The following is an 18,129-nucleotide window of genomic DNA, read 5'->3' as shown; positions in this document are numbered from 1 at the left end:
CTCACAATGTGACAAAATGTTAAGACTCCCGAATGTAGCAACCAACAAAAAAAAAACAAAAAAAAAAAAAAAACAAAAAAAAAAATCCAATGATTATCCCCGAATGGGACAAATGTTATTATTCCCGTATGGAACGGATGTTATTATTCCCAAAGGGGACAATTTTTTATTCCCGTATGAAACGGATGTTATTATTCCCAAAGGGGACAATTTTTATTATTCAAACATATAAAACAAAGGGAGTTAGGTTAGTTAGGTCTGCCTGGCACTAATCATTGCCCTTTTCATTGGTCGGGTAATGTTAGACGGCTCGACTTGACAGTGCTGGTATTACACCATTGGTGTGATACATCTTATTGGTGATAATTCAGTAATGTCCTGGTACGAGACCCATTTATGGGGGCGGCAGACAGTTAGCTAGGTAGTTAGGCTGCCCGGCACTAATCATTACTAGACCCAAAAAAAAAAAAAAAAAAAAAAAAAAAAAAAAAAAAAAGGGGGTTAGTAATGTTAGACGGCTTGTTCGGACGGTACCAGTAAGTAGCGAGGTCTAGGTAATGACCTCTACTGGGCAAGAGTCTAGTACAAGACCCATTTATGGGGCGGCAGCGGTTAGGCCAGTTAGTTAGGCTGCCTGGCACTAATCATTACTAGTACCAATAAAAAAAAAAAAAAAAAAAAGAGTTAAAAAATATTGGTTAGTAATGTTAGACGGCTTGTTCGGACGGTGCCAGTAAGTAGCGAGGTCTAGTAATAACCTCTACTGGGCAAGAGTCTAGTACAAGACCCATTTATGGGGAGGCAGCGGTTAGGCCAGTTAGTTAGGCTGCCCGGCACTAATCATTACTAGTACCAATAAAAAAAAAAAAAAAGAGTTAAAAAATATTGGTTAGTAATGTTAGACGGCTTGTTCGGACGGTGCCAGTAAGTAGCGAGGTGTAGTAATGACCTCTACTGGGCAAGAGTCTAGTACAAGACCCATTTATGGGGGGGCAGCGGTTAGGCCAGTTAGTTAGGGCTGCCGGCACTAATCATTACTAGTACCAATAAAAAAAAAAAAAAAGTTAAAAAATATTGGTTGGTAATGTTAGACGGCTTGTTCGGACGGTGCCAGTAAGTAGCGAGGTCTAGTAATGACCTCTACTGGGCAAGAGTCTAGTACAAGACCCCTTGCTTTATAAAACTAATAATAATAAAACAAAAACTATACATATTATACAAAAAAAATAATTAAACATTAAATTATGGGGCGCAGCCAGTTAGGGACAGTTAAACTAGGTAGCTGTAGCTTATAGATCATTTTAGCTTATAGATCTTCCTTAGCTTATAGATCTTTTTAGCTTACAGTAATTTTTTTTTATTTAGCTCTTAGCTAGATTTTTTTTCTTTTCTTTCTAATTTCCCTATGTACTTCGGGAACGAAGTACTTGTCAGTATGGCCGTGTTATATTACGATAAAATTGGATACATAATTATTATGCTAAAATTCATCTAATCATAAACTTGGGAGTCTGAAGTAAATGTTTGTTGTGATATTTAAAACAGAATCGTAATTCCGTTTCCGAATTCAATATCAATGTACGGAAAGAGTATGATTTAATTAGTATCTTTTCTTGTATGTTGTTTAATTTAATATTTAGGAATGTGACAATACGATAAATAATATTATGTGAATTGTCAATACTGGTAACTAATTATTCATTGTAAAATTGTAAATTAAATACTGTCAATGTACGGAAAGGGTATGATTTGAATAGTATCTTTTCTTGTATGTTGTTTAATTTAATATTTAGGAATGTGACAATACGATAAATAATATTATGTGAATTGTCAATACTGGTAACTAATTATTCATTGTAAATTAAATACTGTCAATGTACTAAGAGTGACATTATACTAAGCTATTGTCAACATACAGTTGGCAATAGCTATTATGTGAAATAATAATGTTGTGTAAACTGTCAATTTAAGTCGCTTATTATTATTGTAAATTATTAATACGTAGACCATCAATGTCACTGATTTTATTATTGTAAATTGGGTGTGTCAACATACCTTTTGTCAACAAACCTAAAATAAATAATGATTAATATTAAGATCATGTGATAGTCGATATCCGCCTTGTTTGCGATGGCAGTGTTATAAAAGTACCCTACCTCGACAGAGAGGGGACAGTCTTGTATCGACAGCCCAGAGCAAACACAGCGGACCTTACTGAAGTTAAGTATTCTTATATTTTATTATAATGTAATGTAATCATTTGCCTTTTATGGGTTACCTGTTGTAACTGTGTACCAAATATGTACCTACTACTTTACTCAACGTTCTAATGTTTTAAAAGATGTGTGTTATGGAGTTTCTTTGCCCTTTCTTCTCCATGACTAAACACCTTAGCGAAATGGGTGGTAGATTCATTTTAATATAAATAGATCAATGCTGAACAATACAATTCAATTATTATTCGACTTGGTTGGTTTTACTTCTGTATTTATAACCTACCCTCTTTTGCTAATTAATTATCTTATCTATTGAGATAAACGTAAACATTAGGTTATCAACTTCTAATTATTTTATAAGCCAGTTTAGATGGTGAATAATACAGCAGATGCTTTGCTTTAATTTTAATTACTTAGTATGTGGCCTTACCTGACAAAAGTACAACTACCTACATTTCAATAATTGATAGATGATAACTTTCATTAGTAATCATTGGATTTAATTTATCATCACTATTAAAGCCCACTGTCTTAACTTCTCTCTTTATCTAAATTTGACACGCGCGTGACGGACAGGTTGCACTTGTTGCGACCGCGATCGATGTTCTAGTGAGGATAGACTTGCCGCGCGTCGTTACATTTCCTCAGCAAGTGGCTTCTTCCTCGTCAGCCGCTTCTCCATCTAAATACTTACGTCACTTTTGTGCTATTTTCGCTCTCACATTTCACTTTCCCATGCATGTATAAGATAAATGGTTAGAGTTGCTATTTATTTCTTGAAATTGCTACTTAACTCTTTAGATTTTGCTTAAGAATTAATTCTAAACCATAGACATTTTATTTGTAAACAGAGGCACGTCAAAATGATAGACAAAATACTATAGACGTGACAGAACAATTAACAGATTATAAATGGCAAATCTATGGTACTTACATGGCGAAACTGAATTAAGATTTTATTATATTTTAGAAATAAAGTAATTGTAGATTTAAATAGAGTATAATGTGGAATTTGAAGTATATAAATTTAGTAGAGTTTAAACTCTATTGACTCTATTGAATTTAATCTTTAGATGTTGTCACTATATTTTTATAGAGAGGGTGGGAGTTAATCCCAGCCTATAAATGGCTCTGCTTTGACGCTAGAGATCGGTCCCCGATGTCTAACGTCACCCGGACGTGGACTCACGCCACGGCGTCGGGGGCGTACGGACTAACCAGTAGTCCAACAACTCCTCCCATCCCAACGTCATCCTAAGCCGTGCTCCGAGCCTCACAGGAGGCGCCCTTAGACGACGTTGCCCCCCGACCTCTCGAATTATTTCTTCGAGCCCTAGGGCTCACCCCCAGGCGGAGCTTCGCGCTCGCCAACCCTCCCGGTGACGCTGTAGCGGCCAGTAGGGCCTACGCACCTACGCAGCATAGTCAATCCGAAACAACAAAGGTAGAGATCATTAATTTTCCTATTTTTAAGAAGAAGCTGTGAAATAGCTACAGGTACGAAATACTGTTTATTTTATTTGATTGTGATTTTCTATTCCTGTTGTTGTACTTAATATTTTGTTTTATGTATTGTTCAAATGTGTAATTGGTATTTCAAAATAGACACCACCGAGTTTTTTCTTGCCAGTTCTTTCTCTCGGTAGATATGCTTTTTCGAACTGGCGGTAGATTTTTCTTAAAGGAAATAATAAATTATTTAATGATAAAGCAATAAGTAATGGTAAAGATAAACTTTGATTTGTAGGGAGTTTTCCCTGAATAAAACAGTTTATTTCCTTATACAATCTTTTATTTTGTTTTCTACCTTCAACCACGCCCTAGTATTGATAACGAACTAAGGTCTAGACTCTCAGTAGGTTACTTCCTGACTCTATTGTCTCTATATTCTGAGGCTAATCTAGCTCATGCTACAAACTTTATTTTCACCTCACTAGCTCAAAAAAGGCGCCTTTGCTGCCTAAAACCAGTGGGCAAAAGTCGTTTTTGCTCACCCAGTGAGAAAAAGTGTTTTTAACCGACTTCCAAAAAGGAGGTGGTTCTCAATTCGGCCCGTTTTTTTATTTTTTGACTTTTTTTTAAATGTATGTACATCGATTTTTTCCAGGTTTCCGGACCGATTTGCAATATTTTTTTTAAATTAACAGAGGATGTTAAAGTATTGGTATCCCGCCGCGGCGTAGAGCTCTGCGCGCGCCTCCACCACGTCACGAACTGTCCGTGTTACCTCCTTCCTCGGGAGCGGAGGGCGGCGTGAGGGAGTCGGGCGGCGTGTGGCGCAGCGCGTCGCGCTCTCCCGCCGCGGCGTAGAGCTCTGCGCGCGCCTCCACCACGTCACGAACTGTCCGTGTTACCTCCTTCCTCGGGAGCGGAGGGCGGCGTGAGGGAGTCGGGCGGCGTGTGGCGCAGCGCGTCGCGCTCTCCCGCCGCGGCGTAGAGCTCTGCGCGCGCCTCCACCACGTCACGAACTGTCCGTGTTACCTCCTTCCTCGGGAGCGGAGGGCGGCGTGAGGGAGTCGGGCGGCGTGTGGCGCAGCGCGTCGCGCTCTCCCGCCGCGGCGTAGAGCTCTGCGCGCGCCTCCACCACGTCACGAACTGTCCGTGTTACCTCCTTCCTCGGGAGCGGAGGGCGGCGTGAGGGAGTCGGGCGGCGTGTGGCGCAGCGCGTCGCGCTCTCCCGCCGCGGCGTAGAGCTCTGCGCGCGCCTCCACCACGTCACGAACAATTTCTACAACAGCAACAACCATGTTCCGTATCAGTATTTACTATTTGAATTGAAATTAAAACTTCTTTACCAGCGTTAGGAAGGCAATGAACGTACCTACCGATGTATTGGGTACTAGAGGAAACGCATTGTGAAGTAATTTTAACGGAAGTGTCTTTACTTACAAGGCGTTTCGTGCTCGCAAAGGAGCTATTGTTTTTTTTATTTTTTTTTATTTAGATAAAATGAAAAGTGAACAATTTACACCACACTTTTATACCAAAGCACTATAAAATAAAATAGTATAATATAAAGCAAAATAGTTCGAACAAAATTAACATCTTAATACACTTTTAAAGTTAAATCCAGGACCCGGCAGCCCGGGCGACATCGCCGCCACCAGCCGCGGCACGAACTCCACCTCGTGCGACACCGCCGCCACCAGCCGCGGCACGAACTCCACCTCGTGCGACACCGCCGCCACCAGCCGCGGCACGAACTCCACCTCGTGCGACACCGCCGCCACCAGCCGCGGCACGAACTCCACCTCGTGCGACACCGCCGCCACCAGCCGCGGCACGAACTCCACCTCGTGCGACACCGCTGCCACCAGCCGCGGCACGAACTCCACCTCGTGCGACATCGCCGCCACCAGCCGCGGCACGAACTCCATCTCGTGCGACACCGCCGCCACCAGCCGCGGCACGAACTCCACCTCGTGCGACACCGCCGCCACCAGCCGCGGCACGAACTCCACCTCGTGTGACATCGCCGCCACCAGCCGCGGCACGAACTCCACCTCGTGCGACACCGCCGCCACCAGCCGCGGCACGAACTCCACCTCGTGCGACATCGCCGCCACCAGCCGCGGCACGAACTCCACCTCGTGAGACACCGCCGCCACCAGCCGCGGCACGAACTCCACCTCGTGCGACACCGCCGCCACCAGCCGCGGCACGGACTCCACCTCGTGAGACACCGCCGCCACCAGCCGCGGCACGAACTCCACCTCGTGCGACATCGCCGCCACCAGCCGCGGCACGAACTCCACCTCGTGCGACACCGCCGCCACCAGCCGCGGCACGAACTCCACCTCGTGCGACACCGCCGCCACCAGCCGCGGCACGAACTCCACCTCGTGCGACACCGCCGCCACCAGCCGCGGCATGAACTCTTCTTCGTGACAAGTAGATAGGTACGTGAGGTACATACCGGTGAGGACGTCTCTGCTCGTGATGATGGACTCCACCTCGTGCGACACCGCCTCCAGCAGCCACGGCATGAACTCTTCTTCCACACCTGCAGGACAGTTTCTTAGCTGTTAAAGCTGTTCAACATATCGTTGATAAGAACGTCAAAACGTTCAATTCAATTCAATTCTCTTTATTGCGAATTCGGGTTAGTTTACAGATCTTAAAGGTGTTATTAGTGTACAACCAAATTCTACCTTGCGGCATGCAATGATACATTCATTTAAACTACATTAAAATTACAAACACATTAAAATATTATTTACAGATACCAGTTCAGGGTAATGTAATCAATTTCTGGGCTATCTACTCGATAGGCGGACTCGTGGTATGTGCGGTGTGGATGTGCGTAGGAACCAATAGGCGGACTCGTGGTATGTGCGGTGTGGATGTGCGTAGGAACCAATAGGCGGACTCGTGGTATGTGCGGTGTGGATGTGCGTAGGAACCAATAGGCGGACTCGTGGTATGTGCGGTGTGGATGTGCGTAGGAACCAATAGGCGGACTCGTGGTATGTGCGGTGTGGATGTGCGTAGGAACCAATAGGCGGACTCGTGGTACGTGCGGTGTGGATGTGCGTAGGAACCAATAGGCGGACTCGTGGTACGTGCGGTGTGGATGTGCGTAGGAACCAATAGGCGGACTCGTGGTACGTTGTAAGGGTGGTAAATTGGGCGGAATAGAAATATACCCGGATACGGAATAATCTACCACCTTACAAAGATTAGAGGAAAAAAAAAATAATTTTAATTTACTTTACTTGATCTATCTACCTAGTAAAGAATAGAAGCTAGCCGTCGACTCCCTTGTAATGCATATGAGGTGTTATAAATGAAATTTGCTAGATGTTAGGCAAAATTGTTTTTAATGTAACTTTTACCGGGGTCGCTTAATACAGAATGATGGCTAATAATGCTTAGTTATTCTAGCTTAATGCCAAGACTTAATTTAGATACATTAGAATGACTTAGGTAGATAGTACATAAGATCTATGTTTTAAATTTAAGATGCCATTGGCATGGAATAGACAATGACACAGTAAAATTCATAAAATTGTTTCAAAATAAAAGCTCAGTAGTAAAGACAGGGTTCTTACTGTACACATACACTAAGAAGGTTCACTAAACAGTTCCAGGATACAAACATTTGCTTACTTGTAGGTGCGAAGACTGCAAGGTAGCTGGACGGCATCGGCCAAGATCCAAAACTCAATTTATTTGATTCTTCACAACCGAAATGTTTCATTACAAAGATTTTCACCAAGTCTTATCCATAGCAATTAAGTTGTCAACGTGAATGTGCAAAAGAAATAAATACGAAAACCGAAAACGCAAACGGAAAACTAAAACGGAAAACTGAAGCTAAACGTAAAACGTAAACGTAAACGTAAATACGAAAACCCTGTAACAAAGAAAAACAAGATTATAATTTGTGCTGTGTGAAAATTTCGACACGTGGAATTTTCCCGATCAAACACAACTCACCTATTGAACTCCTGGCCACCAATGGTTTTCAGAAGTCCACCCACAACCCATTTTCCTCATTTATTTGGGAAGATAAAATAACTGGAACTGAAAGAAATCATAAAATTAGGATTTTCTCTAACCAAACCGCCATTTTGTCGAATCCACATTACTTGATTTTTCACTCACCATAACTGATGAAACATCGAAATACGTTAGGACTACAATGACTAAAAGGATTAGGATGACTAAAATTTATAACTATTGTATTTTCCCAGGCGAAGCCATGGGCGAAAAGAAGTGAGATTTTCCTGGAACGAAAAAAATTCGTCTTCACATGTTGACTCCAGGAAAATTCTAAATCTCACCAATCGGTGTTGCCAGACGCAACCCGAGTGTGGCCGCTCTCAGTTAGTTTGATCATGAAGCCAATTCATTTTTGAATATTTGCGGAACCTAAGGATATATTATAAGAACCGTTTTGTTAATGACTTAACAATAAACAAATGATATTATGGTTTTATTTAATTATTTTGTTTTATTTTTACGACAATTGACAACGAAGCAAACGCCATCTATTGTGGCTCGAATGAACTCTGAACATCGACCCACGCGTAGTTCTGCACCTTGATGCTAGGTGGCACCAACATACTTTGAACAAAATAGATTTTAATTAAAGCGAAACGCTAATTAGTAGTTCAAAATTTACAACGTCACAATACTTCCCCTCCTACGAAAAGGTTCAACAGGTTGAACCACGCTGCCCTCAGCGTCATCCAACAACTACTAACAATTTGCCTGAAACAAACAAACAAAAAAAAAAACACAGAAGTTACGCGTGAACGCACATCTACTACTAACAAGGAAAATTGTCTAACAAAATAAATATACTGAAAACAGTGTAAGGTTTTATACATTATACTTAACTACACAACCCTAACTTCTAAAAGAATATATACAAAAAAACTTCATGGTGTCTAAGACACTTGAGTGGAAACATCTTGGCATCATTCTTCAGCTGACTGATAGAATGCGTCTAGGCCTACGGTGGTTCACTCTTTTAAACTACCATCTTAATATTTGTTACTCAACAAATACGGAAAAACTGGTTGTGAACGGGTCCATCTGATATGGCAACCGTTCTCTATCCCATTCGGAAAAATAAAACCGAATCAAAATCGGAATATGAGAAAAAAAAAACGAAATAACTCTCCTAGAAAATAGATCTCGGAACAGAATCGGAAAAATAACAGAAATGATCCATTATCTAGAAGGAAAACGAAAACAAAACACAAACCCCCCCTTTTCGTTATCCCCAAAGTACGATATTTGCATTTTTACTTTCTCAACCGGTTGGTCTACCACAAGCATTCCAATCATCACATATTCATCCCTACATACATCCACTACATTCATCTTCAACTGAACCATGGTAATGTAACTGTTAACTCAGAACATCACTACACTCATACAAACTCCTAATTGAATATTGATAACTTAAATATTCAAACAGTTTAGACCAAACTAAGTAATGGCAAATATCTACTTCTTAATATCCTTAATATGCCAAGTGCCTATTGGGTGGTTGTCAGCTACTCTAACTAGTTCATAAACCAAAGGTGACAAAACCTTGACAACCCTGCACTTTTCATACTTAGGTGCCAGCTTAGCTGCGAAAAAATTTGTAGCGTCGCTTTGTGGATAGGTCTTTTCCCACACTATATCCCCAACAGAATAGCTTGCAGACCTACGCCTTAAGTTGTAATGCGTTGCATACTCTGCATGAGCCTGAAACAAATTTCTCCTAACCTGACCAAATATGTCCTCCAAAGTTCCAAACTTTCCTGCGTATTCCTCCCTTGGAATTCCGGCCTCGTACTCCTTATCCGTGTCCTTATAGAAGGAACCATTTAAGACCGGTTCTCTAGCGTGGACAAGGAAGAACGGGGAGAATCCAGTGGATTCATTAACCGCACTGTTTATGGCGAACTGGACCTTGTACAGGTTTTCGTCCCAGGACCTGTGGTTATCTTTCACAAAAGCGGCTACAGCAGTCATAACAACCTTATTGTACCTCTCAACAAGGTTAACTTGCGGAGTGTACAGTGGTGTGTAGTGTAATTTCGGAATATTATAACGCTTAATGAGATTACGGAATTCAGATCCTGTAAATTGGGACCCATTGTCCACAATCACAGTCTCTGGAACACTATGGTTCAAAAATACAAAATTCTCTAGCGCTTTAACAACAGCGGCACCTGTGGCACGCCGTAACGGAAACAACATTGTATATTTCGAAAAACAACACGTCACCACAAAAAGAAATGTAAATCCTGATTTAGACCTAGGCAAAGGTCCGACTAAATCAGCCGAAATGACCTGAAAAGGTCTCTCGCAGACTTTAGGCTTCCCTAGCAGACCTGGAGTGGCTGATGTCGTGTGTTTATACGCAGAGCAAGTATCACAATTCTTAACGTACTCAACCACGTCCTTATACATACCACGCCAAAAATATCTGAGGGATAATCTGCGATGAGTTTTGAACACACCAAAATGACCTGCAGTTGCATCTGCATGGTTTTGTTGCATAATTCTAAGGATGTCGTTCTTGTGGACTACCTCTTTCCAGTCGAACTCACTGAGAAGCTGGTATTTACATTTACTGTAACGATATAGTTTATCGTTCAAAATACAAAAATTCGGAAAATTTGCTGGATTGATTTTACAGCCATTAAATGTTTTGTCATACCAGTCATCTACCAAACTTGTTGACTAGAGTTATCATTACGATCACCAACTACATCTACGTGTATGAGTCTCGACAAGGTATCCGGAACTACATTATCACAACCCTTCCTATGTTCGATAACAAAATTATACTGTGATAATCTACAACCCCATCTGGCGAGTCGTCCTGAGGGATTTTCTAAATTTAAGAACCACTTTAGGGACGCATGGTCTGTGATAATTGTGACTGGCTTGGAACCAAAATAAGCCTGAAATTTCTCCACTGCAAAAATCACAGCTAGAGCCTCGCGTTCCGTCGCGCTGTAATTCCTTTCGTTTTTATTTAGGCTCCTACTGACATACGCAATGGGATGATCGCAACCATCGGTTTCTTGCGTTAGCATACCGCCAACACCATATGCAGAAGCATCACAATGTATTTTGAATGGTTTTTCAAAATTCGGTACCGCAAGAACAGGTGCGGTTACCAACGCATTCTTCAATGTATTAAATGCTACCTCTGCCTGTTCGCTCCACTCAAATTTAGGTGCGTTCTTTCCTTTACTCGTTAGTCTATTGAGTGGTGCAGCGATGGTTGAAAAATTCCTAATAAAGCGCCTGTACCAAGAACAAGTGCCTAGGAAAATCTTTACCTCCTGTGCAGTTTTTGGGGTCGGAAAGTTCAAAACTGCGGCAACTTTTCCAGGATCTGTGCGTAAACCAAATTCATCCACTATATACCCTAAATATTTCAAAGAGTTTCTAAAAAAATTACATTTATCAAAATTTATGGATAGTTGAGCCATTTTTAGTTTATCCAGAACTCTGTTTAATAAAATTAAATGGGTTTCAAAATCAGCAGAACAAATAACAATATCATCTATATAACAAAATACTATTCCATTTTCAATATCACTACAAAAATTTTGATTAAATAACTGGTCCATTAACCTCTGCTGTCGTGCTGGTGCACCGCATAGGCCAAACGGCATGACTTTAAATTTGAATAACCCTCTACCAGGAACTGTAAAACTAGTTTTTTCCTGAGAGTCGTTAGCTAACGGAATTTGCCAGAAACTTGAACTTAAATCAATCGATGATAAAAACCTTGCCTCTTTCAAGCTATCTAGAATTTGTGGAATGTACGGTATTGAGTATGAATCCCCCTTTGTCACTGAATTTAATTTCCTGCAATCTAGGCAAAATCTCCAGTCTCCATTTGCCTTTTTCACTAAAATTGCTGGGTTATTCCAAGGGCTTTCACTCGGAGTAACTACGTCCATTTCCAGCATCCTATCTAACTCTTTACTTAAAGCTTCCTTCTTTTCGGGAGAAAGTGGATATTGTTTTATTTTTATTGGCAAGGCATCACCGGTGTCAATAACATGTTCAATTAATTTTGTTCTACCCAATCCAATTTTCTCTGAAGAAATATCTAAAAATTTATTTACTACAGACTGGGCTAATTCTTTCTGTTGAGATGATAAGTTTTCAAAAGAAGTGATGGTATGAATTTGTTTATTATCAATCGCACAAATATTGTAAAATTGAGAAGGTGCCTTAATTAATTCTAATTATCAAAAATGCCAGGGGCTAACTGAAATGTTTTCCAAAAGTCACAGCCAAAAATAACATCCGCTATTATAGAGGGTACTACAAAAAATTTTATTATGTGAGTTACGGAATTATAAGTAATCGGAATAAACATATAACCCATGCAATCAAGTTTGTCTCCATTTGCCACTGAAAATGTGGTATCAATACTGCTATGCAGTTTATAACCGAATCTCAAAAAAACCTTGTGCGCCTGGTTACCCAAAATTGACGCGCAAGCACCGGAATCTAGTAAACCTGTAATCTCAAAACCGTCAACAAAAACCTTTAAATATGGCCTAAAGTCTCGTTTATCCACTGAATACAGAACTGTGTCAGGTAAAAGGGATGTTTTGTTGTTAATGACCAAGTTCTTTACTTGTGTCTCTGCACAGTTCTTACTAATTAGTTTTTTGAATTTTTGTCCGGAGCGGGTTTACTAGTCGCCTTTTTACTACAACTTGGACATGTCTTTACTGTAAAGTTCTGACGTCCACACGAAAAACATCTAATAAATTTCGGAACTGTCCTGCAAAATTTAAAGGAATGGTTACCCTTGCCGCACTTGTAACATAGTTGTTTATTTGTTTTCGTAAAATTAGTGCCTTTACTTGTATCAACCTTAGGTGCAGGTGTGACTGAAAGTGTGTTTATCTGTTTTGTCACTTGTTTGTAAGCAAACTCTGAACTTAAAGTTGCCTTACTGTTAGTAGGCTCAGAAAATAAGGCGGAACGCTGCCTCGCAGCCTCTAGTTTGCGACACTTTTCCTTCAACATTGCGACAGACTTAATGTCAACAAGAGCTAATTGTTCTGAGTAAAAAGGGCGAATGTTATGTAATAAAATTTGTAACTTTTGTTCTTCGGAAAGTGGTGTTGACAACCTTGAAAACATGCAAAACATTATAGCGAAATAGATAGACACAGGTTCTTCAGAGCCTTGTGTTCTTGCTCGAATTTCACCTAGCAACCTGTAGTCATAATCTACTGCATCAAATTCCTCTAAAAATAAAGTTTTCAATTCTGACCAAGACGAAACTTGACATTTGTTGCCTCTGTACCATAACAATGCTCGGCCTGTAAAAAGATGAAATGCAGAAACAAATAATTTTCCATCTGAAACGCCATAAGATCTTTTATATTCCTCAACGCGTTCGATGAAACTGCGCGGATCACCCTGTCCGTTGAAATGTAACTTCCACTTGGCAACATTTTTATCACCAGTGCAGTCAACGGCCAGGGTACTCTCGGAATCCAGTGATTCGTCGTGAGACGACTCATTGTCAGCATCTAATCTGGAAATCAAACTCTGCAACTTTGTCTGTAATTCACTCTTCCTACTTATTAAGCTGAGTTCGGAACACTGTATTCTCAAAATTCTAAAGTACAAATGTGAAGCTAAAGCTTTAGACCTACAGAGGGCATGTCTATCTTTAGTGTCAGAACACTTTTTTAATAAATCTTCTAAGTCTTGAAGTTTTTTAGTAATAACCCCTAACTCACTTTCAGAAGTGAAATCCGTCTCTAAAATTGATTCAGAAGGAATTTCCTGAATTAATTGTTTTAACTGTTTCTTTAAACCTAGCACTGTAGGTGCTGGAGTTTCGGAACGAATGGATACCTCATAACACAATTCGTCCTTCAAAAGTGAATGAAACTGGGCAAAAGTCTGTTCCATTGTGTTAAGTCAAAACACATTTAACAAAATATCGAGCTTGTGTAACTGTCTATGTTTAGCCTTATACAAATTGGTTAAACACAAACACAAAAGAAGTTATTTAAACTATTAAATAAACACAAGCAAAATACACAACAAAAACAATATTCTTAAGTCTATCCTAACCTATTTTATCAATTATGTTCCTATTCCAAAATATTGTTAATAATACAAGCACATATTATTACTATAGTAAACAAAATATAACAAAATAAACTTCCCAAAATTGAATAAATGATTGTAAGGTGCAGTATCACCTTTATGAGTACACAGTGTGTTACAACCTTTACAATTACAAAAGTAAACAGGCAACAAAGTTGCAATGAACTCTGACTAGCATATTATCTTTCAAAAAAAAACAAAGAGATTGTGCAATGGTTTGATGACTGTTACTTTACACTTTTAACACATAACCTAAAATACAACAAAATCTGTTTCTAAATGTCACTTTAAACTACCAGCATTCACTTAAACTTAACATGTTTTGTGTGTGAAGTAGCTTTTATCATAACCTTAACACAGCTCTAAACAAAATTTCAACAAAATAATGAAGTATCAAGTCACTGAAAAAAAATTGTTCATAACTTCATACTTGAACTTAATGTAATCTCTGAATATAGTTTATATATTTAGTTTCACAAGTTGTAACTCTTAGTATTTATAAATGTATGTGTGTAACTAGTTAACAGCACATAGCGTTTCAAAACTTTAATTATACTAAGTTACCGGAATTTTCAAACATAAGATGTACTTACTATTGAAAGCAATACCCAACAACAACTCAGTTAAGCAATGTTTATTACTAAACTGAAGGCAAACATTCACTTATACACCTCCAAGGTAAGTCAAATAACATAATTGAACGGCATAAGCACCATTTATAATGTGTTAATTAAATAAGAAAAAAAAACCCATGTTGGACTATACTCAGAAAATTACTTAAACTATCAAACAAAATTTCTAACTATTAGTTATTATTTAGTTAGTTAACCATAAAAAAAAACAGCTTAGTGCTCTTTGCAATGTGTCACCACTTAGAAAATTGTACAATCAGCGGAGTACATTTCATAAAATTCACAAAATTTCTCAAAATATACTGAAATAACTATATAAAAAAACGTTCGGGCGCCATTTGTAAGGGTGGTAAATTGGGCGGAATAGAAATATACCCGGATACGGAATAATCTACCACCTTACAAAGATTAGAGGAAAAAAAAAATAATTTTAATTTACTTTACTTGATCTATCTACCTAGTAAAGAATAGAAGCTAGCCGTCGACTCCCTTGTAATGCATATGAGGTGTTATAAATGAAATTTGCTAGATGTTAGGCAAAATTGTTTTTAATGTAACTTTTACCGGGGTCGCTTAATACAGAATGATGGCTAATAATGCTTAGTTATTCTAGCTTAATGCCAAGACTTAATTTAGATACATTAGAATGACTTAGGTAGATAGTACATAAGATCTATGTTTTAAATTTAAGATGCCATTGGCATGGAATAGACAATGACACAGTAAAATTCATAAAATTGTTTCAAAATAAAAGCTCAGTAGTAAAGACAGGGTTCTTACTGTACACATACACTAAGAAGGTTCACTAAACAGTTCCAGGATACAAACATTTGCTTACTTGTAGGTGCGAAGACTGCAAGGTAGCTGGACGGCATCGGCCAAGATCCAAAACTCAATTTATTTGATTCTTCACAACCGAAATGTTTCATTACAAAGATTTTCACCAAGTCTTATCCATAGCAATTAAGTTGTCAACGTGAATGTGCAAAAGAAATAAATACGAAAACCGAAAACGCAAACGGAAAACTAAAACGGAAAACTGAAGCTAAACGTAAAACGTAAACGTAAACGTAAATACGAAAACCCTGTAACAAAGAAAAACAAGATTATAATTTGTGCTGTGTGAAAATTTCGACACGTGGAATTTTCCCGATCAAACACAACTCACCTATTGAACTCCTGGCCACCAATGGTTTTCAGAAGTCCACCCACAACCCATTTTCCTCATTTATTTGGGAAGATAAAATAACTGGAACTGAAAGAAATCATAAAATTAGGATTTTCTCTAACCAAACCGCCATTTTGTCGAATCCACATTACTTGATTTTTCACTCACCATAACTGATGAAACATCGAAATACGTTAGGACTACAATGACTAAAAGGATTAGGATGACTAAAATTTATAACTATTGTATTTTCCCAGGCGAAGCCATGGGCGAAAAGAAGTGAGATTTTCCTGGAACGAAAAAAATTCGTCTTCACATGTTGACTCCAGGAAAATTCTAAATCTCACCAATCGGTGTTGCCAGACGCAACCCGAGTGTGGCCGCTCTCAGTTAGTTTGATCATGAAGCCAATTCATTTTTGAATATTTGCGGAACCTAAGGATATATTATAAGAACCGTTTTGTTAATGACTTAACAATAAACAAATGATATTATGGTTTTATTTAATTATTTTGTTTTATTTTTACGACAATTGACAACGAAGCAAACGCCATCTATTGTGGCTCGAATGAACTCTGAACATCGACCCACGCGTAGTTCTGCACCTTGATGCTAGGTGGCACCAACATACTTTGAACAAAATAGATTTTAATTAAAAGCGAAACGCTAATTAGTAGTTCAAAATTTACAACGTCACAACGTGCGGTGTGGATGTGCGTAGGAACCAATAGGCGGACTCGTGGTATGTGCGGTGTGGATGTGCGTAGGAACCAATAGGCGGACTCGTGGTATGTGCGGTGTGGATGTGCGTAGGAACCAATAGGCGGACTCGTGGTATGTGCGGTGTGGATGTGCGTAGGAACCAATAGGCGGACTCGTGGTATGTGCGGTGTGGATGTGCGTAGGAACCAATAGGCGGACTCGTGGTATGTGCGGTGTGGATGTGCGTAGGAACCAATAGGCGGACTCGTGGTACGTGCGGTGTGGATGTGCGTAGGAACCAATAGGCGGACTCGTGGTACGTGCGGTGTGGATGTGCGTAGGAACCAATAGGCGGACTCGTGGTATGTGCGGTGTGGATGTGCGTAGGAACCAATAGGCGGACTCGTGGTACGTGCGGTGTGGATGTGCGTAGGAACCAATAGGCGGACTCGTGGTATGTGCGGTGTGGATGTGCGTAGGAACCTATAGGCGGACTCGTGGTATGTGCGGTGTGGATGTGCGTAGGAACCAATAGGCGGACTCGTGGTATGTGCGGTGTGGATGTGCGTAGGAACCTATAGGCGGACTCGTGGTATGTGCGGTGTGGATGTGCGTAGGAACCAATAGGCGGACTCGTGGTACGTGCGGTGTGGATGTGCGTAGGAACCAATAGGCGGACTCGTGGTACGTGCGGTGTGGATGTGCGTAGGAACCAATAGGCGGACTCGTGGTATGTGCGGTGTGGATGTGCGTAGGAACCAATAGGCGGACTCGTGGTACGTGCGGTGTGGATGTGCGTAGGAACCAATAGGCGGACTCGTGGTACGTGCGGTGTGGATGTGCGTAGGAACCAATAGGCGGACTCGTGGTATGTGCGGTGTGGATGTGCGTAGGAACCAATAGGCGGACTCGTGGTATGTGCGGTGTGGATGTGCGTAGGAACCAATAGGCGGACTCGTGGTACGTGCGGTGTGGATGTGCGTAGGAACCAATAGGCGGACTCGTGGTACGTGCGGTGTGGATGTGCGTAGGAACCAATAGGCGGACTCGTGGTACGTGCGGTGTGGATGTGCGTAGGAACCAATAGGCGGACTCGTGGTATGTGCGGTGTGGATGTGCGTAGGAACCACTAGCAGAGTCTCGAATTTATAATATTCCAGCTTGGCTCAGTTCTGGGAGCTTGCTTGCATTGTATCAAAAGACTTAATCTAGCTTCTATCAGAAAGAAAGAAGGAAAAGACGTTTATTTTCCAAACTGGCCCACACATCACATCCTTCCACTTATCATTAACATCAATGATTTAATCTTCCAGGGATAACTAAAAGAGTTCAATAATCTACTATTCTATATGGGATCTTGGGACATGCATATTGCATAGTAAAAACTAAGAAGGTATAATATTAAAGTGTTCTGTGGAGAATAAACTTCGTTAGCGTGATTCAGGATGTATTGGCGAGCGATTGAAAATTCTGTGACGACATCTACCGTTTGTTCATTGTAAATTACTTCATCGCAGCGTGCGATGGCTGTACAAAGTGTAGCGCCATCTAGCGTCTGTATGTGGAGACCGTCAGATTACAAATAGATTGAGCGACCTCTCTGCATCCGCCGCAGCAGGTAGCCCGAGTCGCGCAGGCCGGCCAGCACGGAGGGCAGCAGCTCAGCCACGTAGCCCTGCACCAGCGCTGCGGCCGCCACGCGCGCGCGCGCCTCCGCACCCGCCGAGCGCGCCGCGCGCGCCTCCGCCACGCGCCGCTCCTGCGGACAGCGGCACGTCAGCACGGTGCGCCACGA

The 18,129-nt window shown here is 40.8% G+C and overlaps 1 protein-coding gene across 4 annotated transcripts in view; it reads right to left on the bottom strand.

Moving 5' to 3' along the window:
- The window catches only part of Rsph3 (Radial spoke head protein 3), a 52,939-nt gene that overhangs the window by 12,286 nt on the left and 22,524 nt on the right, over positions 1-18,129 (bottom strand). For all 4 annotated transcript variants that reach the window (XM_034968543.2, XM_069498776.1, XM_069498777.1 and 1 more), the window contains exons 6-8: positions 17,931-18,093; positions 6,133-6,219; positions 4,444-4,944 (exon numbers count right to left, since the gene is read on the bottom strand). In XM_034968543.2, coding sequence (XP_034824434.1) covers positions 4,805-4,944; positions 6,133-6,219; positions 17,931-18,093 — 390 coding nt within the window. In that variant the 3' untranslated portion in view covers positions 4,444-4,804. The remainder of the gene's footprint in view (positions 1-4,443; positions 4,945-6,132; positions 6,220-17,930; positions 18,094-18,129) is intronic.

This window comes from Maniola hyperantus, chromosome 5 (genome assembly GCF_902806685.2).
Source record: "Maniola hyperantus chromosome 5, iAphHyp1.2, whole genome shotgun sequence".
Classification (NCBI taxonomy): Eukaryota; Metazoa; Arthropoda; class Insecta; order Lepidoptera; family Nymphalidae; genus Maniola; species Maniola hyperantus.
This window is presented reverse-complemented; position numbering and strand designations above follow the sequence as displayed.